The following is a 27494-nucleotide window of genomic DNA, read 5'->3' as shown; positions in this document are numbered from 1 at the left end:
GGAAACAAAAGCTAAAAAAACATATATATTTGTGTTCTGTGGTTGGAATCGCTAATTTTTATTTGTGGTGTGGTTGCGAAATTAAATTTTGTTGTTTAATTGCTGTCTAGTCTCTAGGTCTCCATTGTCACTTTTCACTTGTCAGCTCAGATAACAGAGTAGTAGAAGTTTGTCAGTTGAGTATACTTCGTTAATCTATGCTTGTCAGTTCTTACTACTTTGTGACATTTTGAGAAATGGCGGAATCTGAAGAAAGTATGTTTATACTTTGTTTATAAATTATTGTTATTATTTTTTACAAATAATTGGTCAGATATTTATTCAACTACTTTTGTTTTTCAGTACCTATCACTAATAGAGTAATAATAAAAGTGGAAGGTCCACCAGGTACGAATATTACAGCAGTTAGATATGAAGAATTATTTTTTTTTAAATTTTTCATTTCCAGAAATCCCTAAAATGAGTGATGAGAAGTCTGAAGAAAATAAAACATCCAATTCAACAGATCGATCAAAGCCCAAATCTTCTTTCAATATATCCTTGAAACCAAGTATTTTGAAGCCGCCACAACTTAATCTGGGAAGTTCTACAGCTAATAGTGGAGATTCTGTAAAAACCTTCAAACTTAACCCACCAAAATTGAACCCATTTTCAAACAGAGTTGATACTTCTAAAGAAGAAAAATCTAATGGAGAGTCACTAAAAGCTGTTACCTCAGTTTCTGAGAACAAAGTCGACAGTTTAAGTGAACGAGCTTCTGTTGAATCTGTATCAACAACTTCTAATGTAACTTTAACAACCTCTAGTGCTTCATCAACTTCATTTGTTTTTGGCCAAAATCTCAAGGAACGTGTTATTGCAGCAGAAAATGAAAATGAAGATCCCAAACCGTCAACTAGTCTAAGTACTAATGGTACAACTGATATGTTGTTCAGTAGTGCAATCAAAACAACTGATACAAAGCCTAATATAGCAAATAATGTTAAAGAAAATAAGAGTTTAGTTGAAACAGCTAGAGAATATGAAGAATCACGTGCTGTTAAAAGGAAATATGAAGAAGTTGAAGTTAAAACTGGTGAAGAAGATGAAACAAATATTCTTTGTATATCTTGTAAATTATTTTCATTTGATGGAGCAAGTGGAAGCTGGCAAGAAAGAGGTCGAGGTACTTTGAGATTAAATGACTTTGAAACTGATAATCATACCCAAAGTAGGTTGGTGTTTCGAACATCTGGCAGTCTCAGGGTTATTCTCAACACCAAGGTATACAAAACTTTTTTCAATTGAAATGTATTTATTTTCTTCAGCAACAATATTTTACATAATTGTATGAGGAATAGTCACACTTTTTTGATGCAGATAAGTGTACAGGTGGAAAGTTTTGATTTTAAATGTTATGTGTCTACTTTGAACAATTCAAAAACATGAATTTTCAAGATTTGTTTGCTATGAAGTGCATTGGGCAAGGTAGAATTTTTATCTTGTTTCTTGAACAACTATAGTTTGATTACATTATTTTAACATACAATTTGTTTTCTCATAGACAACATAGGATTATTTTTCTCTTCTTCATATTTTAATCCTTTGGCTTGTATTTTCCTACTATGCCTCCTGTGAGATCGATCTCCACAAGCCTTCCATCGTTTGTTGATCTCCCCATCCGTTGGCGTGTTTCATCTCTTACAATCTTTGCTATTCTCCGTTCATCCATCCGTTCTACATGGGTATTCCATAATCACCAAACTAAATCTTGAAACTCCACATTTGATATGAATTTCTTCGTTTCTCCTTCTGAATAAATAAATAATACATTTATTCTCATAATTGCATAACCATGCACAATGAAATCAAACTACAGGTTACCTGTTACAACTATCTAGGTATTCACCTATATTATATGGATTTATTTCTAATAAGAAACCAAAAGTTTGCTGCATGAATTTTTTGATAACATTCATTGATTTGATGGACAATGGAGAAGCATTAAATAGTTTCATGCACATGAATTCCACATTATTCTTACAAATGAAAGATAGATCAATAAAAATATGGTTCGGTATGTCTAGTACAACTCTGACTTCTATACTGATCAAAATAATTACAATTTTTGTTATGAACAGAAGACATTTGTATACAAACAATGCAGTCACTGTAAGAATTCCAGTCTCCTTAAATTTTGCCTGATAAAATATCCTCTATCTCATCCTCCCACGTAGAAACAGTTTCTATCTATCAGTATTGGAATTAACAGCCCAGAATACAGTCCCATATGATTGGATTGGAAACCAACTGAATAGACCATGCATTATGAGGTCATGTAATGAGAAGGCAGCTGTTTATTCCATTTCATATGTTTATCGAGGTTGGCCCCAAGAATTTAGTGGATAATGAAATTCTTGCAACAATGTCATCCAGAAGTAGAATTTATGGGAGAGGTTGTCTCGATCGATCAGTGCAGAAAGCAACATATTCTGTTTTATTCATGTTGAGGATAAGATCATTACTATCACACCACCAAGTAACTCTTCATAAAGCATGCAAGGAGTTTATGTGGAATGTTAGGAGAATCTATGACAATGTTTGTGTCATCTGCATATAGAATGGGTTGTTCATTTTTCTGGTCAAGAACTTCAGGAAGATCGTTCACAAACATTACAAATAAAAGAAGTCCCAAGATACTTCTTACTTACTATCTCGTAATGTGAAGCCTAGAACGTTTCTCAGTACTTTGATTTCAGCAGTTGGTAGGGCATTTTTCGTCACTTGGCTGTGGGCTCTTGTTTCTATACTGTATGTCATTATTAGTCTCACAGTTTTTTATATCCTAGTTTTTGTGTTAGTGTGGATATACTTGTTCCATATAATGCCTCTGAGAGCACCAGATATTATTGTTGGTTTGCTCTTTAATTTCCCGGGTTCTGTCCTGATTGGATGTTATTTGCACACCCAAATGTTCAACTGGTTGATCCTCCACAACGAGTTTGCATCAATTGGTTCTTTAAAAATGACAAGTGACTTCGTTTTTGTGGTAGATATTTTCTCAGTGTTTTGGCCCTTGGAACTTAAACAGGAGCCACTGTAAATCATCTTTTTCTCAGCCACAATTACTGCATCGTTATAGCAAATTGGATTCTAGTACAGCAAATCAAAGAAATAAAATAAGTTTGCCATGAAATTTGATATAAAAATATTCCTTCTTTGACTATCATTGAATTTTTGCCCCTATGCCTGATATTTTGAAATTTTTGTAAGACTTTTATATTAACTGTTTTAGTAGTATTCAAAATATTTTCCTAAATTTCTCATCAGTGTATCCTCAACAGGTTTTTTCAAATATGACAGCAGAAAAGGCAAGTGAGAAGAGTATAAGATTAACAGCCCTAGATGCTAATGGTGAAATTAAAATATTCTTAGTAATGGTAAGTTTAAAACATACTTCATAGAAATGTATCCTAACATTTTGGAATTATAGGCTTCAGTGGAAGATTCCAAAGTATTACAGCAAAACTTAGAACAGAGGATAAAAATGGAAATAGAAGCTTGTAAAAGGAAAAAAAGTTAATGGTCCTCAAAATTGTATATATTTTCAAATTTTTAATGTATACTTTTCTACCAAGATTTCATTCTATCTCAGTAAGTTGAGTTAGTGTTCTGGCTTATCACAAGAAAAATATCTTATTTAGAAAAGACCTTTTGAATGACTGTCACATATATGTTGCATTTTACGATTAGGGATAAAGGAAAAAACATTGTAATTTTATTTTTATTAGAAGTACGTCATGTAGATTTTACAGAGAAAATGTTCGAAGAAAATAAATGAGAAATGATTTTATAGCTTTTCAATTTTTGAATAAAAAAATTTTGGTCTTGGTAACTAACATTAATGAATAAAAATTATTGATAATGCACCAAGACAGTTACATATAACTAGCCAAAATAAAGGGATCCTTAAGTTTAATAAGATGTTTAACCTAATATCTCAATAAATTCTTCTGAATTGAATTAAATAAGTGAATCCACTTAAAAAACTTTAAAAATCAAAATAGATTTCTTATTCTTATCACCTCCTTCTTATCTACCCTTGCACTCATAGCAAGGGTAGTTTTGCCAAAATTAATTGGATGGTAATGAGAAGTATTCATAAGAAGCTTAAAATTTTATAATATTAATACAAAAAATAATGAATACTTAACTATATTAGATTTTTCAAATCTACAACTCATCACCATCCTTTCAATTTTTCTAATACAATAATATCATAATCTGAAATACAAACATTTCAAAGCTCTCGTTAGTCCATTTTTCAGACCTATTCACAAGAAAATGAGTTCTTGACTTTATGAATCTATATTCAAAATCTTTCCAAATCCAAATGATTCATCTTTCCTAATCATATGGAAGCAATCTCATTCCGTACACCAACTACATGATTGCTTTTTAGTTTACCCTTACAGATAATTCACATTAAGATATAAAATAAGGGTAATTGATAACATATATTTACCCTTTCAAACAAATTTTTTTATTTTCTTGGTTTTAATATACTTTTCTTTAAAATTAAGGATATTTTCGATAAATCTCCATTTTGGAGATATGTCGCATATACATTTTTCAATGGCATACAAGCTAAAAATTGTGAAATGCTCAATTATAGAAAAAAAATGAAACATTTCAGAACAAATTCATGAAAAGTGTGTGAAAGAAAATCAACAAATATATCCCATATTTATACTAAAACATCAAAAAATTTTTATTGTCTATTAAAATGAAGATAAAATAAACTAATAAAAATCAACAGAAATTATACACGTTCACAATAAATGACGTTAATGGGAACCATGAATAAAATTTTTGCATGTAAAGTAATAACAAAATTCTACTTTGCTAATATAAATGTGAAGTACAAGAAAACATTAAATTCGTTTCATTTGTGTTTCAAACACGATGTCTTAATTAAGTTACATATTATTTGAAACGAAGAAAATATTGGAATATCGATTTTTATTTCAAGTACGTATACAATTTAATCCCAAACAAAAAAACATCTAAATTCAAGCAGTTGGTTCATCTATAATATCTAAGGCCTTATTCAGTGTAGTTAAATCCCTAGCCTCTACAGCAGGTTTCAGATCTGATCTATCCATTAGAGCCACACACATTTTCAGGGTGGACCAGATTGTTTCAGACATTTGTGAAATTCCGCCAGAAGATGTAACATCCTTACCTCTGGACTGCTGGTTCAGAGCTGTCATGAAATGTTCTGCTGCTTGCCTGAAATGAGATTGGACTGTAATAATGCAATAATAGGCTTCAAACCCAAAAACTCACTTGTAAGCATTAAGATTAATACAAGTAATTCCTACATTATATCTAGCTCTAATGAATCCAGGTGCAAGACTGAGAGCTCTATGATATGCTTCTACAGCTTCTTCAGGGTGTGATCCATTAGCTAATGTAGCTCCTAGTTTGTTCCAAAGGCGTGCATCCTAAAATTTCACATAGTATTAACTGGACAAAAATTGAAAGAAAAGAAAGCTTGTTCCTGTAAAAAAAAAGTATGTCACTTACGATAATTTGGCAAAATATGTACAAAAGAATATATTTATGAAAATATATTCTTTTGAGAAAGAGCAATACAAAAAATTGTTAACTTCAAACAATAAAGCGTGTGTGGACAAATCTCAGTATTAGCAGAGGAAATGTGAACAGGGTATAATACAATGCAATGTATGATAAAAGAGCACAAATAAAAACCTCAGCAACAACTCTTTCCCAGTATTGGTGTATTGATTGGTTTGTGTATTAGTTTACAGAGGGTATGGTCCGTATATCGCCGAGAATTTTAGAGCGGTTACTAGTGGTTTTCAAAATTTCAAGTGACCTGCTTCCAGTGCTTCATATAATATACCATTGAGATAGAATAGATTCTATCTCGATGTAATATATGGACCGCTTGAACCTTGTCATTGGTCAACAAAATTTTTCTTTGACAGAATTTTGGAGGCTATAAATGGTTAATATTTTTTCCCTTTTCTTGATGGCTCTGAAGGGTATTTGTTTCATAAGTAAAAATATAAAGTATTTGAGTGTTAGATGTCATTGATAATGTTCATAAACAATAATCTGATAATTAAAATAACTGACAAATGGGCGTGGTTACTAAATCTAACCAAAATAAAAGTACGGTTGCTCTGGTGACAGATAACTCACTGAAGTTTGAGAAAATAGTTACAGCTTTTTGTGAAATTTGGATATGGACCACCAACTTACTGACCATAGTAATAAAAAGGTGATATACGGACCACACCTAAGGAAGCTGACATATTTATATTGAAAGGCTTCTTCCTCATCCAAACAAAATCTTCAGCGGACAATAAGAAAATTTAATAAATATAATCACCAAAAAAGTATCACATCAATGAAACTGAATTTCATTTATTACCTCATAAATAAACATAATAAATTAGAATTATTTTTATGGTTGCTTGTTTGAGAAATCTCGGCTTGTCGCTTTGAGGATGTTTGGAAGGAATGTTTAACATAGGAAATAACATTTATCAGCTCGCCCTGATGATGTCAATTAAATTGACTAAACGTTGACTACCTAAAAAAGTATAATTGTCCTGAAACCCAACCCTCATACTACTCAAACAACTCATCATTGGTATAAGTGTATATGGCCTTCAAACAAACGACCCTTGTGTATATAATAATGGTTTATTTTTGGGTATGATCCGTATATCTCCTTGGTTACTTTCTCGTCTTGAGTTATCTGTCACCAGAGCAACAGTTGGTGAGGTTAGGTAACCACTCTCACTGTCAAGGCAAAATTTTGTTGACCAGTGACAAGCGTACCTGAAATATTGAAAATCGCTCTGAAATTCTCGGCGATATACCCTTTATTTGTGTACGAAAAAATTTTATTGCCACATTTGGCCTCCCTTAAAATAGTTAATCCAACACTGTCGCTGTATAATGAAGTTATAGTAGCAGATCGTCAGTCAGACGGAAGAGATTATTGGAAAGATCGATCATATAGAAGGCAAAATGGCTACAAAGCTTTGTAGCGATGTGAATGTAAGAGAAATATGATTTCATCAGCGCCTGGCGCCGAAGAAATGTTTGAAACAGATATATGTTATTTGTGTCATATTGGAAGAAGTTATAGACAAAAGATTCAGTGAGAACATTAGTAGACTCGTGTTATTACACCATCAAGGTTGTTATGCAGATAATTCAAAAACTTTCTTTATCATTAGACATAGCCAGGTTTTGTTTATATATATTTTTTTTTGAGGTCTAAATTAATGATGACAGCTAGTTAACGTAGCGTCTATGATTCTGATAATATGTCTTGAATCTGCTAGAAATAAACCGTTGCCAAAAAAAGCTTTTTATTTTTATCGGTGTGACAATGGTAATAATTTCACGAAAACTTTGAGATCAAAGACTGGGCATGGGTGTAAATTATTGGCCAAGAAGTCAGTGTAGGTGTTTTTTTATGTAGAGAAATTTAGAGGTGTTTTAGTTGGGGTATGGTTGGCTTTGACTGTAGATACTATTAGTAGAGTTTATGTCCTTGTTCTTGTCTTTTTCTAAGTTCATTTAGAAAATCACTCCATTAATATAAATTCTGATTACATCAGTTATAAATTAAGATTCAATGTATTTGTTCCATTTTTTTGTTATATTTTAATAAATTTGATTTTCTTTGATTTTTGCGAAGATAACATACTTTTTAGATTAACAACTTACAACCTTATTTCGATTTTTATTTTCATTACACAAATATTCCCAGATTTTGACATAATAATGATAATATATATTTATCCTTTAAAATCACATATTTACATGTATGTGTACAAAAAATATATAAAAAGTATAGGATATGTCCAAAATGATTGATTGATTTCAATAAATCAAGTAGCATCTGAGGAAAAAAAAACTAAATGAGAGTCCAACTTGCTGTTATTATCAAAGTCTTGGTGGGTTACGTACAAAATTACTGGATCTTCAGAAAGCTGTTATGTGTTCGGTTTATGATATTATAATATTGGTGGAGACTTGGTTGAGTAAAGACCTTTGTAATTCTGAATTAGGTTTAAAGGATTTTTGATATCTTCAGGTTTGATAGGGATTTAACTGACTCGTTGAAAACACGTGGAGGTGGTGTTCTTATAGCTGTCAGGAACTCAATATCTGCCACATTCGTCGAATTGTCGAACAATAATGTTGAACAAATTTTTGTTGAACTCTCTTTTGGTAAAGATCGTCTTATTATTATGGGGTTTATATCGCACCAGTCTCTAATGCTGAATACTATATTAATCATGTTAACACTATTTTAAAAAACTACCCTCATCCTAAATTGTTGCTCTGTGGGGATTATAACTTATCGAATGCCATTTTGTTTAATGATGAACTTGGCCTCAGTGCCGACTGCCCGGAAAACTCCCATGCGAATATCTTGCTTTATTCATTCAGTTATCATAACCTTTCCCAAGTGAATTCTATTCCTAACTCAAGGAATATATTCTTAGATCTGTTGTTTTCGTCTTACCATGATATAGTTGTTAATAACCCTGCTGACCCACTTTTTCAAAATAGCATTCACCACTCTGCCATTACCTTTGATATAAATATTAGAAAAATACCCGATCTGAAAATTCTAGAAAACTTCTATGATTTTGTGAATAGTAATTATACACTCATGAACGATTTCTTTGCGAGCATTGAATGGAATTCCATATTGAACGATGACATAAATCTTTCCTTAAGTAGGTTTCATGAAGTATTACATGAAGCTATTCAAAAATTTGTTCCTTTAAGATATTTCAAAACTTCCACCTTTCCAACTTGGTTCAGTGGGGAAGCAAATGGTTACTAAGAAAAAGTTGGTTCATAGACAATATAAGAGAGGCAATCTTGAGGCATATCAGCGGTTTCAATATTTAAGGAAACAATGCAAAATTTTAAGTGATGCCTGCTAACGTAAATACATTTTGCAGAAAAAGGGCAGCATTGCATCCAATCCTCGTTATTTTTGGAAGTTCATTAACGATAAAAAAAAGACATATAATCTACCATCTTGTATGACTTATAATAATGTTTCTAGTTCAAGTTCTAACGAGATAGTTAATCTCTTCTCGGACTATTTTTCGACAGTGTGTGATGATACTATAGTTAATCAAATCCCACATTATACCCATGATAATACTGTTGACATTTGCTCTTACACTGTAAAGATTAAAGGAGTTATCGATTTGGTGCTCACCCTTCCATATAAATTATCATATGGCACCGATGGGATCCATTTACATTTGATCAAAAATTGCATTTTTTCTTCAGCAAAACCTTCTTCTTTTCTTATATGAGCTGGTAGTTCATTTAGGTAGGCGTCTGCCTGTTAATAATTAGTCAGCCTCTTCCGACGTAGACGTCCAGCCTTCTCCCAACGTTTCAGTGGTCTTTCCTGGGTTGTCTTCCCCGTGGGTTAGTTCTGCCTTGCTCCTTTTACCAGTCTGTTGTCCGGCATCCTCTCTATATGTTTATTCCAGTATTTTCTCCTCTGCCTCACAAACTTTCCCACGTCCCACGCAAAACTCTCTTTGTTTAATATATCTCTTCAAAAGGGAATATTTCTCAAGTCTTGGAAACACAGTTTCATAACGCCCATCCACAAAAGTGGGTGATAATGTTACCAACTATAGAGGTATATGTAATCAATCTGAGTTACCAAAAATTCTTGACTATTTAATATCCAAAAAATTATCCTGGGACCTCAAAAACATTGTTATCAGCGGACAACATGGCTTCTGCAGAGGTCGTTCTACAACCACAAATTTATTACTCTACCAAAAGTCTATTATTAACGCATTAGAGAGTAAACTGCAGGTGGACTCTATATAAACGGACCTCTCCAAAGCCTTTGCATCACAGTTTATTACTAGCAAAGCTCGAATCCATAGGATTTGAAGGGAATATCTTAGAGTGGATTAAATCATATTTAAGTGATAGAGTACAATATGTCAAATACGGGAGTTCACTATCTGACCCTATTAAAATCCCCTCCGGGGTTCCCCAGGGATCTCATATGGAACCAGTGTTATTTAATGTGTATGTTAATGACCTTCCAAATGTTATTACCAATAGTTCCTTTCTGTTGTTTGCTGATGGTTTAAAGATGTTTAGAATGATTCAATCCATATCTGATGCTGGGAGTTTGCAGTCTGATTTAAATAAAATGACCTTAAAGAATCACATAATTGAAAACTCATCACGTGCTTGAAAAATGTTAGGCTTTTCTCTCCGTTCAGAGAGATCTGTCTGTCAACTCTCTCAAGATTATCTATTGTACACAAGTGAGGTCCATACTTGAATATAACTCTGTCATTTGGTCCCCACTTTATAAAGTTGATATTGAACTCTTAGAGAGTACCCAAAATAAGTTCTTGAGATACTGTCACTATAGCATGAGAATGAATAGAGATGAATATTTTTACCCACGAATGCAAGAAACTCTGAACTTAAACACTTTAACACATAGAAGAATGGAGATCGGTCTGATGTTCCTCCATAAGATTATCAATGGCTGTATCGATTGTCCTCAAATTGTTGAACTCATCCCACTTTCAGTAAATGTTAGAAGAAATAGAAATAGTGACATTTTCAAGATTCCTTTCTGCAGAACAAATTATGGACAAAATGAGTCTCTCAATAAAACAATGAGATCAGCAAACACAGCAACAAACTTGAGCTGTGTGTGTGTTCGATTCATCCTTGGCTTCCTTTAGAAAGCTGTTAGAAGGTTGTAATTATTATTTTTGTTTTTTTTTCTCTCCTTTTGTTTGTATTCATCCTATGATTACATTAATGTGTGCACATGTATTTTTACTTTGTATCTTTCTATTTAATTGTAAATTGGCTCGCCATTTAATAAATAAATAAATATTCCTGAAGAGAGTAGAAACACTTAGATAATAAAAAATGTTCAACTGAACTATTCAACTAACGCACATTTTCAATTCCAAAGGGAGCGCATTACAAATTTCTTGAATCTTATTAAGATGTGATGTGGAATTACCAAATCGTGCAATTGTCACTTAAATACAGGTAGCTGTATGGATGAATGTCGGCATAAAATTCCTCTACCTCAGAGTAATAAACATAGATAAAGGGAGAAGGAAGCGAATTTTATTCCCAACATAAACTATCAAATTTGAAATAAAGGGAGCGGAAATGAAAACATACCATTGATACGATATTTCATTTAATTAGGGGGTTTCTCCAAAAAAAAAATACACTTTTATATATGAATGAATCAACTTTTCCTTTTAACTCAAAATATATTGATATAAATACCTAAATATATCAGAAATTCAGAAAACAAACCTCAAGCTCGCCAAACGACCTCAAATAATCAATCACACTAGGAGCGCATTAGTTGCCAAACCTTAGATTTCAGGAGGTAGATACAGAAAATAATACATATTCTGCTTACTATAATTTCGACAATTAAGGAAAATATCGAGTTCAAAATATTCAAATTTAATTGGGAATCACTCAAATAAACATATTTCATTCAATAGAATATCCCTTCATAATGATATAGTGACCAAATGGTCACTAAACTGAAAAACAGAAAAGCTCAAGGCATTGATGAAATATCGAACGAGTTCAATAAGACAGCCTTTAGGTGCCTCATTGATCTCACCCAGGCATTTGATAGGGTAAGATTGCGAGATGTAAAAAGGTTACTGAAGAAAAGAAAGATTCACCCCAACATAATAGAAGTAATCGAGAACCTGAACACCGATAATTATACATATGTGAGAATTGAGAATAAATTGAGCAATAGAATTCCTGTGACAGCCGGTATCAGACAGGGAGACAGCCTCAGCCCAATCTTGTTCCGCATCATAATGGATGAGATAATAAACGAAGTGAAGAAGGCTGGAAGGGGATACCGAATGGGAAACAAAGAAATAAAAATCGTATGTTATGCCGATGACGCAGTGATCATATCAGAAGACGAAGATAAGCTTTCAACATGCAAATATCTGTGAAGAAAACAAAATCTTTTACAGTATCTAAAGAACCAAGAAGATGTAAACTCGCGATATACGATCATAGTGTAGAACAAGTGATGTCGTTCAAATATCTAGGCGCGAATATAACAAGTAATAGGAATTTGAAGAACGAAGTGAAAGCTCAAACAACGAAGGCATCATTAATATCGGGGTACTTGCGAGATGTATTCTGGCGGAATAAATATATGAGCACCAGGAGCAAAGTCAGAATATACAAGACCTGTGTGAGACCGGTGATGACATACGCGATAGAGACCAGAGCAGAGAACACCGTAACTAAGCGTCTTCTAAGAACAACTGAGATGCGAGCGCTGAGATCTATAGCGGGATACACATTACTTGACCGCAAAAGAAACGAAGAAATTAGAGAGATATGTGACATCCAGGATGTGGTGAGATGGGCAAGAAAACGGCGAAGAGCATGGAGAGACCATGTAGACAGAATGTCGGATGACCGCTTGGCAAAGATCGCAAAGGAAGAAAAACCAAATACATCCCGACCACCAGGACGACCACCTACAAGATGGTATGAAAGCTGGTCTTCATCATCCCAGCAGCAGCTAGAAAACCATTGATGAAAACACAGGACTAGTCCTAACTTACGATGAAGAAGAAGATAATGATATAGTAAAATTGTGGATTTGAAAATATATCACAATCTGATAACATCATCTAACCATGTTAGGGACATGTAAAAATTGCGTATACTCCCTCTATCTATGTTTATTACACTATGCCCTCTACCTATCTCTATGAAGCCGATCAACTTTGAAATCCTATTTGCAGGACTTCAACCTACTATGCAACCTTCATTTAATGTAATAACATATATTTTGTGTTGAGTTTAGTATAAAAAATACTTACATTGGGTTTTACCGCAAGAGCCGCCTTGAAGCAGTCTACTGCTTTTTCATAATCACCAGATAAGTTGAAAAGCAGACCCAGAGCACACTGTACTTCGTAATCAATATTGACAGGCTGTCTCTGCGCAGCTTTTATGAAAATATCTTGAACCATCTTACTCTTCATGCTGTAAGAGATAAAATTATTAAATGAATTAATCACTACATTTCAAAAACGCCTAGGAGGGTCGGAATAGAAAGCATAAACATATGAAAATATTAGAATTTTTATCCAACATATAGAACATCATCAAGTTAAAAGTATCATTAAAAACCAAATATGAAATTCATGGCAACAACATACACCATGCAAAAACCTTTACATACAGGGTATTTGGTAGTTCGACTTGATCCTTTGAAGGGGTTATACTAGAGGTAATTTGCAACAAATTAAGTCCAGTCAGCTAGGTGTATGGTTTATCGATTTGTCAGAAAATTTCAGAGTTGTTTGGAAAAGAATGACTTGTATAGAAACTATTATATTGTGGAAATTCAACTTGCTAATAAGAAAAATGGATACTCATTTGAAAAAAAATACATTTTGAGTTTTTGTCACAGCTAATTTTGGCATTGTATTCGAAACCCTGTATGTTCAATTAAACTTTTCATTAACGAACGTGTAGCATTGGTATGTATTTTGATAAAAAAAATGAGAATTTTTCATGCAAAAATCTCAATGTTATTTAAATTAGAATGAAGCCTTCTTTGAGAAAATTTGAAGGTTTTTCAGATTTTACGCAAATTTTCTGAATGTGCAAAATATGCATTGAAACAATGTATAATTCAATGGGTAATGTAATTATCAATGAAAAAATTGAGTATTACATTTAATAAACTAAAGTTTGTATTATTTTCGGTGAAACCGGAAGTCGAACGAAGTTTTTTCCAAGAATACTTCATCTCTGCCAACCAAGAATGACTATGAAATTTCAAGTATTTATCCCAAGTGTTCCTTTGCGGTATTCTAGACCAATGGTCTTCGTGAATCACCCTGTACATATGAAATAAGAATTTCAAGCTTCGAGTAAAATTTCGTGTTGAAGTAACGTCAAAACCATAGAAAATGGAGGAAGATGTGCCCATGGAGACCGCATATACCTATAGTTGAGTGGTCTGCAAGGATGCAATATCCGCATGATGATTGTTTTCATTATTTATCGTCATAATAACATCAATTCGAACGTTTTAATGAAAGAATCATCAACAATCAGGTAATAATTACAGGAATATTGCCGAAATGGGAAAATCCAAATTTCTTTTTTCTCCTATGGCACAACAGATTGCTTCAATGATTTGTGGTCATAGAACAAAACGAACATTTTAGTGAAAGTATCATCAATGATCAAGCAATATGGAGATATTTAAAAAAACGTGAGAGCGCAAAATCTTTCTATAAATTTTCTTTCGACACTACAAATTGTTCGATTATTTATCGTCATAATAACATAAATTTGAACATTTTGAAGAAACAATCATCAACGATCACGTAATAATTACAGGGTATTGCGAAAAAAGGGAAAAGCAAAATATTTTGTTCTTTTTTTAATTTTCCCCAAGGACACTACAAATTGTTTTAATGATTTGTGGTCATAGATCAAAACTAATATATTAATGAAGGTTCATCAAACAATAATTATGAAAATATTTCAAAAGAAGTGAAAACGCAAAATCTTTCTTGAAATTTTCTTTTATGACACTACAAACTATTAGCCATAGATGATATCAATATGAACATTTTTGCGGAAGATCAAAGATCACGCAATAATTACGTAGATGAGCGAAAAAAATGTAGAATTATTGTTACATATTATCACAGACCAACAGCACAAATCACGTCGTCGTTGGTACTGTTAGTAGGCCATACGTTTTTCTGATCTCGATTTCTTCAACGAACTACCAAGATAACTATATAGATTTAGTAAAAATTACAAATATCCAAAATTCCGTTCTTTTCTACAAGATTCATAACATATAAATTATCAGATTGATTAAAAAACTTTAATACTAGGACTTAAAAATTCAAAGAAAGCATCTATTTTTCATTTAACTAATGAATGAAATCGAACAGAAATGCAATAAAACAAAATTATTCATAATAATTCTAAATTATCAATTTCAATCAAATAACCTGCCAACTATCATTCGATTGGTTGCAAGAATCGATCGTGAAATATGATTGAAGCACCCTATATTCATTCATAAACGCGTACGCTCAATTCTTCTCCATCTTAATTGAAGGTCGCAAAAAAGTCTGCAGCGATTTTCTTTGTGAATATGGAGAGTGAAACATCTTACATCTGTTGGTATGCTGCGATATTATTTCGATTATTTTTGTCATATGTCAAAATCTGACATTTTGGTGGTTTCAACTAAGATGTCTAAAAACCAGGTGTATGAACTGATTAGCTTTTGTTTTGCCAATTTTGAGAATATTAGATAAGCTTCGTTATGTCAACAGTAGGTAGCGCTATCAACAAATTAACTCTCTCTCTCTCTCTCTCTCTCTCTCTCTCTCTCTCTCTCTATTACAAATATTTGAATTCATTCCAGCAAACGTTTCGTGTTTTGTTTCACGACTTTGCACGATCATACTCGATTACACATCGCTTTTGATTGGTCAGTATCGGGTTTTAATTAATGTATCCAATCAAAATCAACGGAAATGACAAGTATGACATTGCGGCGCCGCCACGAACTAAAACTAATATTTTCAATTTGGTCGAATGTCATTCCATTCAAAAATTGACGAGTGCATTCACCATGTTTTTAGACATCTTAGTTTCAACTAAGATGCATAGAAAACCTGATGAAAGGCTGGTTATACCTGCAAAACTTTCAGACATTTCCCGCGATTCTCGTGACCTTTGAGTATAGAATAACAATATTTTATATTGTATGCTGGTGACAATCTTCTAAACTCTGAATAGGCCAATAGCCGTCGGGTCATTATATTACAATCATTCATTAGATATGAACTGAATTGTAATATATTGGGAAATTTTGCTGTTTCAAATCATTTTTTCATTTTTAAAAGGCGCCAGACAGATAGCGGGAACTCGAACAATTCTGAAGAGCGCCACCTTACAGAAGTCTTGTAAGCAGAACACCAAGACAACAGGTGGAATATCTCAAAAAGTCGACAAAATCGAATCAGGACACACACCAGGGATTCTATGCATCTTAGTTTCAACTAATATCAATGCATTATTCTAGCCAATCATTTGGGATTATACCGTTAAACTGCTTCCTCATCGATAATACCTTTTTATTTTTACATTTAAACATCAAAATTTTACTTTGAATTTGTCATTATTAACACCTTAAAGTGCTTCAAAGTTTATTGAAAAATGAAAAACTGATTCAGTTTCATCACCCAAGAGAATATTGAACATTTAAATTGTTGAAAAAATAATCTTTCCCAAATACAACTTGTTCTTCAAATTTCATCAGATAATTTTTTATTTTCATCACTCAAATTTGTATATTCGAGGCAAATCAACAGAATTTTGATAAAATCACGAGTCCGTTAGGACGAGGATCAATCGGTTTCTTTTCATATTTTAGTCAAATAAACAAGTTTTTATGGAAGAGAAAAAAATATCGATAAAATTTGAAGCACTCGTGGTATTACCTTTGATAATTGTACACGGATTGACATGGTATTGAACGTATTCATAGAAACATAAATATACCAAGAATTGTGCATTGATAAATGAAATATCCAAAAAATGTAATGAGGCGAGGCTGGGAATTATCCGGAAATCTTACAAAGCCGAATCCATCTCTTCAGTCTGCATGCCAGAAACCATGGACAAGATAGTGTGGATAACTTCATTAACGACGTTCATGTCCGTGTGAATGAAAATCGTACCCAAACTGAATGCAAAATTATTCACATGAATTTCACATTCTTTACCAATAGTTTCGAAAATTACCCCAAGAAATAGCATAGGTCGCAATCAAAACTGTGCCTTATTAAGTGCTTTCCAGTCAGGTGCATGTAACCCCAGGCTTGGCGCACTAGAACCTCACTCCCTCGCTATGACTGAAACACGCCAAAACGTAACTGTCAAATTAAACGTAAATAAACCCGCGTTCAACAGCTGTCTCGTACATTATGCGAAATAAGGGTTTTCTTTCTCTCTCACACCTGTCAGGGCTCGACGCCCGGCAAATTCGTAGGGTGCGTCTGGGGAAAGGGGTAGGTAACGCGAGGGCTCGACGCTCTGTTTACTGGAACAGTACAAATGCGCACTTGTACGCTTCGGAGATGTACCGAGGAACTCCGAACGGTGCCTGGAAAGCACCTAATGTGTCCCTAGTCCCATGCCTCACCTCCCACCCAATGAAAAATCATTTGAATTAATTCCTCCAACTGAGCTCAATTTAAAAAAGCGCTATGTGACTCATGGCTTTAATGATACATTATATCTTGCATTTTAAGGGTCCTTCAACACTAGAAACCTCTGAAGATGACTGATGAAATAACAGATAAGACAACTACTGAAAAGTGTGGAAACTTATTGCTCTAAGACTAATGAGAAAAATATCATAATTTGTTAAATCAAGAAATGTTAAATTGCAGAATAACTGTCAAAATTTTGATTACGTATTGTACTACTGTCCTTGTTGCAAATAACTTCTTTATTTACTGCCTGAAGTTTGACACGTTTTCAGTTTTCATTATTAATATCAGGATGGATATGTCCTGTATATTATATATGAATAATGAAAAGTGAAAACAGTAAAGTCATCTATCTAATGTTGGACATATTATCTGGTCTGGCGATATTTTTCAAAATTTTGATCGGTTAATTCCTCACATATAATCTTATGCATGTACATTATTTACAGAGAAGCACCCTCCACAGAAGCAAACTTACGGATCTAATATACTTGAAACTTGCCCAGTTAATTTGAAATCAGGAGGTACCAAATCAGTGTACTTAGGATTGTTTTTCAGCCAGAAGAGCAAAGTTTCGCAGGCTTGGTTATACAAATTTTCGTTCGTGTAAGACACTGATAAAGCCATCAGGGCAGGAAGATGATTAGTATCAAGTTTCAAACATTGTTTCAAAGCTGGAATAGCATTGGTATCCTGCAATAAAAAATTCAATCAATAATATGTCAAACATTTCATAAATAGGCGCGTTTCAAAGAAGTACCAATCAAAATCAAATAGCATATGTATATGATTAAACTCAACAATTCAATTAGGAAAAGAACAAACAAGAAATAATATTTAACCTAATAGTGATAACAATTGGTCAGTAATAACTTTGAATGAGAATCAACTTTTTACAGAAGATGCTCAAATCGTATTCATCCGCAGCAATGCACAGTCGACACCTCCTCTCGATACTTCGCACCGAATTCAATCTATAAATCCATTATATAGTAATGTTCTTGATGAATTATCCAATAAACATCTTTTCACAGCCCCAACCATTGGAAATATCTCTCTCATCAGATTTTTTATTTGAAATTGATTAGTATTTGTGCGTATTCATTGTATGTGCTATGAAAATAATCTTCTGATGCATCCATCTCATTACAACTCTCTCGATTAAAACAGTCGATCATGTGGATCTTTTCGTTATTTATGAATCCATTTTAAAATAAAAAATCTACAAAATATATCTAGATTCGAATTTTGTATAAATTAGTCTAATTGACGGAAGGACACTGCTCTTGTTATGGGAAGCTCTATTTTTCTATGCTCATCAACAACATCAACAGTTGAAACCATAGAAATTTTGAGTGTTAGATGAAAAAAGGTTTTTGACCATTTTCTATTATTTACATCGATACAAACCATACGATGTTAAATATTTTTGAAATCAGGAAAAATTAAGCTTTCAAAAAATGGCACAGAAATCTAGTGTTTCGATTTGAAAAAAAAACATAACTTTGGGTCATAGCTTCGTAATTAAAAACCCTGTTAAAAAGACGAGCTCGTCACTGGATTTTACGTAGAAAAGTACCTGTATGATTTTTTAATTTCAGAGATCTATTATCAGTATTAGCGGAAATATACATTTTTTTCGATATCGCCATTTGTCCAAATTTTCACTTATAACTCGAAAACAACAGAAAGTGGCCAAAAATGAAAACTATTCTTGATAGAATCTCAGAAAAAGAGATGGAGAATGGGGTATCAGATTTTGTCTACCTCCTCTGGTTTAAAAGTTGTAGTGCTAAAACTTCGAAATTTGCCCATCCTGTACAAACTGAAACTACTCCCAAAACCATACTAACTGATTCTGATATCATATTTAAAAAACCGCCATTTTGCCGTAAAATTCGGAGAAGCAACATCAACCCCTTCTGAAATCAAATTAGGATTCCCACAGGAACAAGATGCATAGAAAACCTGGTGTGTCAAACTGTAAAACTTTCAGACCAAACAGGAGATTTTCAGATTTATACTTGATTTCAAGGGATAGCGTCTGTTTCAGATTGCGCATAATAGTTTATATTTGACATTTTTCTCGATTCTCGGCTCTCGTGACCTTTGAGTATAGTTAATAATATTTTATATTCTTTAACAATCTTCTATACTTTGTCATTATATTTCATTCATTTCATTAAAAATTCGATAGGAACTGAATTGTAATTTATTGTGAAAGTCTAAAATCAGTATTTCATTTCTAAACGGCGACAGGCAGATAGCGGGAATTCGAAAATTTCTGAAGAGCGTCATCTTACAGAACTCTGGTGAAGCAGAATAACAAAGCAACAGATGGATATCTCAAAAAGTCTGAAACAAAATCGAATCAGTACACACACCAGGGATTTTATGCATCTTACACAGGACCACTTCTATACAGGGTGATTCCGGAGGAGACCGTCAGATTTTAGGAGAAGTTTACACTAGTTAAGGCAGTTTCGAAACAATGTTTGGTTTATGGTTGGGGACCTTTATTGAGAGTCGACAGGGTGATTTGTCCGATTCAACCGATTTTTATTTTATTCATTACTTTGGTATGGCTTGATCAATATTGATGAAATTTTCAGTGTAGAACATTATGATTGTCTACTTTCGAAAATTTCAACACTTTCTCAAAAATACAGGGTGGGAATTACAGTCGCCGCCAAATAAGTTGGCAAGAACTTGGTTATGCACAAAACTAAAGGAGGAGCTAAAGACTGACTATGAGTACCTAATATACCGAAGCGTTCCATTCAGTAGCGTACACACAAAGCATAACGAATTTCAAAGTGCATCATTCATCGATTATCGATATAGTGAATCGGTAAACTTTTTCTATCTTTTCTTATAATAAATGGTTCTACTCTCAATGTCAAATATTATCCTCTGATTTTTTTTTTCGTTATCTCGAATAATTCATTGCCGATTCAATTTATTTACCACGCCACTGAGTTAAGCAGTCTCGAAATCGGCAAGACCCCAGAACCAATGCCGTAATAGTGCGAAGGAGATAGCATTATCTCTCTCTGCGCCTTAGATTTGCCAAATCTTATTTGGCGACGACTGTATGATAAGTTCAGATTAAATTTTCAGGTTGAAAAAACACCCTGTATATTCCGTTTTCACAAATTCGCTATCTGCTTAAGATTCTACCATAAGTTAACATTACTGGAGCGTTTTTATTTTTTTTTGGCACACGTCCAGTTTTCCTAAAAAAAAATTTTAATGATGAACAATATCGTTGTTTCGCTACAAGGCAGTGAGAATTTTCTAAACTAGATAGTAAAGCTGTATCGTCCAATGATACAAAGCTCTTCCTGAGTTCTAAAGTAGTTTTTCCAAATTCGAAATTCATTTTTAATCACTCATATTCTGATGTATAAAATCATTTAATCCAGAAATATCTCTATACGTAAACCAAAAAATCTGAAAAAAATACAGAATAAACATTCGAAACATATTATGAAAGGCAGAACTAAGGATTAACACAAAATTTACATAGAATGTTCTAAATGATTTCCTCTTTTTGAATAAATATTCGCGACCTCTTTATTAAATTTCCAATTGACCTTCTGATGAAGGATTGATTTTGCTTTTAGATATTACATTTCTCGAAAATTCTTTAAACTAGGTGTTCTTTACTTCTAATTTCAACCCTGTTAACTGTTGTTTTCAGATGTCCTCACACAAAATAATCTAAAGGGTTCAAATCAGGCGATCTTGGTGGCCAACCAATAGGGCCTCCACAACCAATCCATCTGTTGGGATAATTTATATCCTGGTGATTTCTCACATTCAATGCAAAATGAGGTGATGCTCCGTCATGCTGAAAGAACATAGAGCGGATATGTACATTTTCCAATAGATTTGGTAAAATAATTTCCAAAAAGTTCCAAAAGTTTTCGCGAAAAAGTGAGGGCCAACTAAATTTCCATCTATTGTTCCAAGTCAAATATTGGCAGAAAATCTGTTTGTCTATTATGACTTTTCTTCAAATGCGGGTTGTCTCTTGCCCATTCGTGGGAATTGTGGATATTAAAAATTCCATTCTTAGTAAACATAGCCTCGTTGCTGAATAGAATAAGAAAAATAGTTCGTAGGAGACCAATAACCCAGAGACGAAATTGTAATCGTTGTGGCAGATCTTGTGGCAACAGTTCTTGAAACTTTTGATAGTGGTATGGGTGGAATTTTTCCTTCTTCAAAGACTTGCACACTTTGTTCTGCGAAATTCCTAATTCGGTACTAATTTGATGAGTACTGATAGACAGTTCCTCCTCCACCCGTTCAACTATTTGATTGGAAATTTCATTTTGAGTAGGCCTATCAATGTGCTCTGCCTTACTAGAATATTGCCCATGTTCTTTAGAATAATGGAATACTTGTCTAAAAGTATCTTTATTTGGTTGACGTCGGTTTGGAAATCGTCTTTGGTATTCCATTTTGGCGTCAATTTCCTTTCCGTTACAAAAACCATAAACAAGAATCATATCTGCATATTCTGCATGAGTGAATAATTGTGGCATGTTGAAAAATACTTCTTGGGACAGAGTATTTATTCAATACTCTCATTCTGTGGTTCTGTGTGATGGTAACCATGGATCTTAACGGTCTTGATTTTAATTGAGCTTTAAGTTTTATGGAAAATTTTCGATTTGATAAAAATTATTTTTCATACATTTGGAAAAGCTTTGTATTATTGAACGATACAGCATTACAATCTAGTTTAGAATATTATCACTGCCTTGGAGCGAAATAACGATATTATTCATCTTTAAAAATTTTTTTTAGGAAAACTGGACGTGTGCCAAAAAAAATAAAAACGCTCCAGTAATGTTAACTTATGGTAGAATCTTAAGCATGTAGCAAATTTGTGAAAACGGAATATACAGGGTGTTTTTTCAACCTGCAAATTCAATCTGAACTTATCATAATTCCCACCCTGTATTTTTGAAAGTGAATTATTCAAAGTAGACAATCATAATGTTCTACACTGAAAATTTTATCAATATTGATCAAGCCATACCAAAGTTATGAATAAAATAAAAATCGGTCGAATTGGACAAATCACCCTGTAGACTCTCAATACGGCCCCCAACCATAAACTAAACATTGTTTTAAAACTGCCTTGACCAGTGTAAACTTCTCCTAAAATCTGACGGTCTCCTCCGGAATCACCCTGTATATCCTCTAGTCTTCAGAAAACAGCAACACCACAATAGCCTCTTTTGCAGACTATATAGTCTGTACACTTTATTCACTCTATATATATAAATCCACAGTTTTTTCTGAACACCCTCGAAATTGGCATTATTTCATTCTTTACTTGTACCTATTGTTCCCATTTGTTTTCTGTTTGATCTTCTCCTTTGGTATTGGTATCCTTCTTCATAATCTTCTTTGTTGTTTCTTCCATTAGTTTTTCCAACTCTTGTTTCTGTAAAATCTTTTCCTTTTATGGACCTTTGAGTTTATTCAATGTTTTGTTTTTGGATTTGAGTCTGATTTGCAGTTTCCTGTCTACTTTGCATTGTTGTTATTATTGTTTGACTTTCATTCGAACTAATTCTTTTCGCGCCTACCCTTTCCGCATATGAATGATTAGCATTTATAGGTAGTCTCAACTCATCACTTTTGTTATCTTGATAACATGAATTTTTGACACCACTTTTATCAATTGCACCTCTACTAACCTCTTTCAAATTGTTTTGAATAAATTAGTATTTAGTTATTCCATTATTCCAGTGAGAAATCCATAAATAAGTTGTTTTTTAACCAATTTGAACGATGCAAATAGCAATTGATTTATATCTAACAAATATACTTATTCCAATATTTATTACAATACATGCCCCCGGGGATACCTGCCGCACACAACTCATGTTTCATTAGTTTGATGTGGCACATGCCTCCCGGGGCATGTGTTAAACGTGTCGATTCTTGTTCATACTGAGATTGAGACATATCACAAAGCAGAGGAACAACGTTTTTTACGCAAAACTACTTGAAAAAAGAACAGAATGACTGAATGTTTTTTTCATCCTGCCTAGAAGTCAAACTAACACCAAATAAATAAATGACTGAATTTCTATCTGCGCGGAGAACAACGGTGGTAAGTGTGGGTTAGTCCTTAGGTAGATTATTACTTCCAAAATGATTTCTAACATTTGGTACATTGAAAATTTGATTATCCCCGGGGGCAGTGCTGCACATAGATTGAAATGGGCAAAAACTATAGTCGCAGTGAAAGTGTTAATGATTGTAAGATACCAATCATATACAATTGCAATATTGTTACACTAAACCGAAAATATGTGGTGACTTTTTAAGAGCAAAGAACAAGGAAATTTTCAAATTTGTTCATTAAACATGAAAATATCACACTAAAATAGTGTAATAATTCATAATTGGACGTAGATTTCATATCCGAATGTGTAGCGAAATAAATCGTTTGGGAATCAGCTTGTTTGCCTATATCCGAAACCTATGTCAAATTCTCTATCGAAGGCAATTCTTTATCGATATAATTCATAATAAATCACAACTAAAAGCCTGAAAATACCTCATAGTTATTTCTACATTTATAATTACACTATAACAGCTTTAGTTTTTAATAACTTTCAATAAAATTATTCAAATATGAAGGAAATGTTCATAAAATTTCGTTCACCTGCTCGTTTTCTGCTTGTGTTCTTCCCAAATAAAACCAAGCTTCAGTATCTGTAGGTGACTTTTTTACCGCTGCCTCAAAACAAAGTACGGCTGAAGGCAAATCACCTTCTTCTAGAAGCTGTTTACCTCTTTCTAAAGGATTATTTATATCAAACATAGGATTTTCTTCACTAAATGTGTAATGCTGCAATGAAAAAATAAACCATTAGTGATTTGTTGTTTCAATTATTTTACAAAACAAAATACCTCATAAGTTTCATCTTGTAATTCTGTGAGCCAGTTTTCTTGTAAATTATCTTCATCTGTTTTTACAACATTTCTTATTTGTTCTTGGATACTTCCCCATACATTTGAATTATAATCATCTGAAATAAGTCATGAACATATTCCTAGTATGTTTATTAATAATATTTAGAAGTGCTAAGCCTGAAATGACTAGAACACAATAACAAAGACTAAACAGAACATAAGGGGTTCTCAACTCACACAAGCTTCTTAGAAGTCTTATAGAAGCCTAGGAGAGTAGAGATAAAAAATCATTAAAACTTATAATAATTATTGATGATGATAGAATAATGTAGATGATGTAAAACTGAAAACAGTAGTTTTTTGGTTTTAACATTGAAATATATACAGTGAAAGGTTCATAAATTTGTTTTTCAATTGTTATTCAAGATCAACCAATCAAATTTATTCATTAAATAGGAATAATCTATCTTTTGATGTGAACAAAGGAAATAAATTTCTGAATATTGTTATTCTGATTTCCAGATGGAAGAATTTTCGCTGAACGAATCTGATCAGTGAGCGTATGCTTGACATGTTTAGTGAGCGGACCACATTTTTATGAGCGACTTTGAATTACGCTTACAAGCCAAACTCGTTGTAAGAACTGTAAAAACATAGGTTTTAGAGGTTAGGTATTTTCTAACCATTCAGAAAACCGCTCTCTGATCACTTTAGGATCTTTGAGCACTCAGGGATCAGATTTGCAACTGCTCTTTCCGCTGAACGCAGCCAATGGCATCAAATAACCAATTCATAGACCTACACTGACAAAAAGAAATCCCATCACATATACAACAATTTACTAAACAAATTACAAACTCAAATAATGCAAGAAACATTCAAATGAGAACTCAGGAAATACCTAATTGATTTAGAACCCTAGACCACAAAGGAATTCCTTGACAAAATCAAAAAAAAAAATTTTTAGACCTAATTTCTTAGTTTTGTTCTCATACGAATGAAACTTTTAGAACTAAAGATGCACATTATTATTAATGATTGTTATTTTAATTTTAGAATTCATATTTCGTTAAATTTGGATTTTCACCTTCATTTGAAGCTAATTCATCAGCCCAAATTTCGGGCATAGTCCTGCCCATGGCATGTTTCAAAAATTCGTCACTCCATATTTCAGCATCTCTTTCTGTTAATCTCCCAGAATTCTCCACAGTTATATCTTCTCCATCTTCGACATTTTGCATAAAACTCATGAACTAGAATAATTAAGATGAAGGTCACAAACGAACATCTAATTTATTTATGTAATCTATCAACTCTAAGGATTTTGTTTTTATGTGTCTAGATAACCAAATGCTAAATAACATTAAGATGAAAAGCAAAGAAATAAAATTGACTCAAAATGTGACCAACATAAAAACAATCGATATAAAATTCAAATTATACCTTTGAATATACAAATTTTGGATCATTAACATCATCTATCAAATCTTCATTATGCTCTTGTATTTCATTACTTCTAGATCCAATTTTATACTTTTTTGATTCTAAGTGGTGGCCAATAATTTTCTGTTCTTGTGAGGATATCTCTGCCCATATTTCACTGTTATCAAAATTAGGCTGAAATCAAAAGGAACAATCGAAATAAATTCCTTCGAAAACGATTAGAGTCGTATGCATACATTGAATACTTTTCCATCTTCAATGTATTGTTGGGCCCATGCACTGTCTTGTTGAATTTGTTCTTTGACAGCAGATGCTGGGACAGGTGGTAATACTAGCTTTTGTGATTCTATTTCTTGCATTTCTCTCATTAAACCTAGAGTTAAAAAATATGAAGTAGCCAGAAGATGATGCAAAGGTCGAAATCATTGAATCTTACCATCCATTCTGAAGGTTTGTGGTAATGATCTAGTTTCTTGTAAAAATTGCTCGACCAATTGGTCTGCCGAACTATTAGGGAATAGTTGGCCATGAGTATCAGAAAATGCCCTGTCTTGTGTGAGGTGTGTTGTTAATTGAGCTAGTGAATTGGGTTGTCCACAATCAGCTTCCGTTAAATGTCTGAAATCCATTTTGCAAGTATTTTTGAACTCTGAAATTAGCACTTAAAACATAAAAAAATCAACTTGTTATCAATAATTGTAAAGTGAACTACAATAAAATATCTAATTATAATTAAATATTAAATGACTGACGATTGTCTACGAAAGACAAGCTGTCAAGTATTACTGTCAATGTGACTTCTCAATTTTGTCATGACAATATTGTTCTTTTTCTTATGAATATATTACTTGCGTTTCAAACTAACGTCTGGACGCTTTAGTGAGTAGATAGATGGCAGTGGAGGCTAGCCATGTATAATAAAGTCACGTGGATTTCATAAAAATTTTATCGTGGTATAATTAATATAATTTTATAATTTGCTCGATCCATCGAGATATAATTCAAGGGCCCGATCAAATCATTTTTGTGTTCAATTTCAGTTCATTTTTGACAATTCCATAGATTTCAAACTACAATCAACGAATTCATCAGTGAATCAAAGTTTTATGAAACCGAGTCAGTCTCTGAATTTTAAATCTGATACTATTTTGATATATTTTGAACTTTTCATTGACCAAAAATTCCAATTCCAAACACGTTGGTTTTTACGTTATTACCCCACAAGTGATTGGTATTCCGTTTATACCAACTTTACGCAATCCTCAAAAACGAAAAATTCATGATGTTCGAAGTAAAGAATATCTTATCATAATCCCAACTTTTATAATTCAAAATGTTACAGTTTTCCAGAATCTGAAAGGTAGGTATTCGATTTTGAGACCATCTGTACTTATATATAGTCGCCCACGGTGAAAGAATGGACGAAAGCTCAAAAGCTCCTGTTGCCAAGTCAGTGCTTTTCTCGGATTTTTCATTCGATATATTAAGGGCCAGTTGCACCATTTGCCTAAACATTGATTAAAATTTAAACATTGATTAATTTGATTTCTGTTGAGAAATCATAGAGTAATCAACGTTTAACTTTTTAATCAATGTTTAGGCAAATGATGCAACTAGCCTTAAGGGTGAAAGTGTGATATCGCGTTTCCCTCCTAGACTACCACAAAAGTACTATCATGAGAGTACAGCTATCATCGTGAAAATGAG

At 33.0% G+C, this 27494-nt stretch overlaps 2 protein-coding genes across 3 annotated transcripts; one reads left to right on the top strand and one right to left on the bottom strand.

The window, feature by feature from the left end:
* The first annotated feature begins 67 nt into the window (after nucleotides 1-67).
* Nucleotides 68-3834, top strand: LOC123680113 (ran-binding protein 3). The gene is made up of 5 exons (XM_045617819.1): nucleotides 68-255; nucleotides 343-387; nucleotides 449-1263; nucleotides 3324-3419; nucleotides 3473-3834. Exons 1-5 carry the CDS (start codon nucleotides 237-239, stop codon nucleotides 3560-3562), a joined length of 1065 nt encoding a protein of 354 aa, XP_045473775.1. The 5' UTR covers nucleotides 68-236; the 3' UTR covers nucleotides 3563-3834.
* LOC123680112 (peroxisomal targeting signal 1 receptor) lies at nucleotides 3750-26570 on the bottom strand. Of its 2 annotated transcripts, none has more exons than XM_045617817.1 (10): nucleotides 26224-26570; nucleotides 26024-26160; nucleotides 25788-25961; nucleotides 25432-25597; nucleotides 24342-24460; nucleotides 24094-24279; nucleotides 17899-18089; nucleotides 12954-13119; nucleotides 5329-5486; nucleotides 3750-5271 (listed from the first exon to the last, which is right to left on the bottom strand). In XM_045617817.1, the coding sequence occupies exons 1-10, from the start codon at nucleotides 26414-26416 to the stop codon at nucleotides 5052-5054; spliced, it is 1710 nt and encodes a 569-aa protein (XP_045473773.1). In that variant the 5' UTR covers nucleotides 26417-26570; the 3' UTR covers nucleotides 3750-5051. The 2 variants fall into 2 exon arrangements, with proteins under 2 accessions (XP_045473773.1, XP_045473772.1); XM_045617816.1 differs by having other exon boundaries at nucleotides 4985-5271; nucleotides 17875-18089; nucleotides 26224-26555.
* Nucleotides 26571-27494: the final 924 nt, after the last annotated feature.

The sequence above is a fragment of the Harmonia axyridis genome, chromosome 5 (genome assembly GCF_914767665.1).
Source record: "Harmonia axyridis chromosome 5, icHarAxyr1.1, whole genome shotgun sequence".
Lineage (NCBI taxonomy): Eukaryota > Metazoa > Arthropoda > Insecta > Coleoptera > Coccinellidae > Harmonia > Harmonia axyridis.
The sequence above is the reverse complement of the archived record's forward strand: the minus strand, read 5'-3'. Positions and strand labels throughout refer to the sequence as shown.

Excerpts from the sequence above, each read along its gene's own strand:
- LOC123680113 (XM_045617819.1), top strand. Across the intron at positions 388-448 it reads AAAAGTGGAAGGTCCACCAG|AAATCCCTAAAATGAGTGAT; the intron begins GTACGAATATTA and ends TTTCATTTCCAG. Across the intron at positions 1,264-3,323 it reads GGGTTATTCTCAACACCAAG|GTTTTTTCAAATATGACAGC; the intron begins GTATACAAAACT and ends TATCCTCAACAG.
- LOC123680112 (XM_045617816.1), bottom strand. The coding sequence starts at position 26,416 with ATGGATTTCAGACATTTAACGGAAGCTGATTGTGGACAACCCAATTCA. Across the intron at positions 25,962-26,023 it reads AAGATGGAAAAGTATTCAAT|CCTAATTTTGATAACAGTGA; the intron begins GTATGCATACGA and ends TTTTGATTTCAG. Across the intron at positions 18,090-24,093 it reads CACAAGCAGAAAACGAGCAG|GATACCAATGCTATTCCAGC; the intron begins GTGAACGAAATT and ends TTTTTATTGCAG.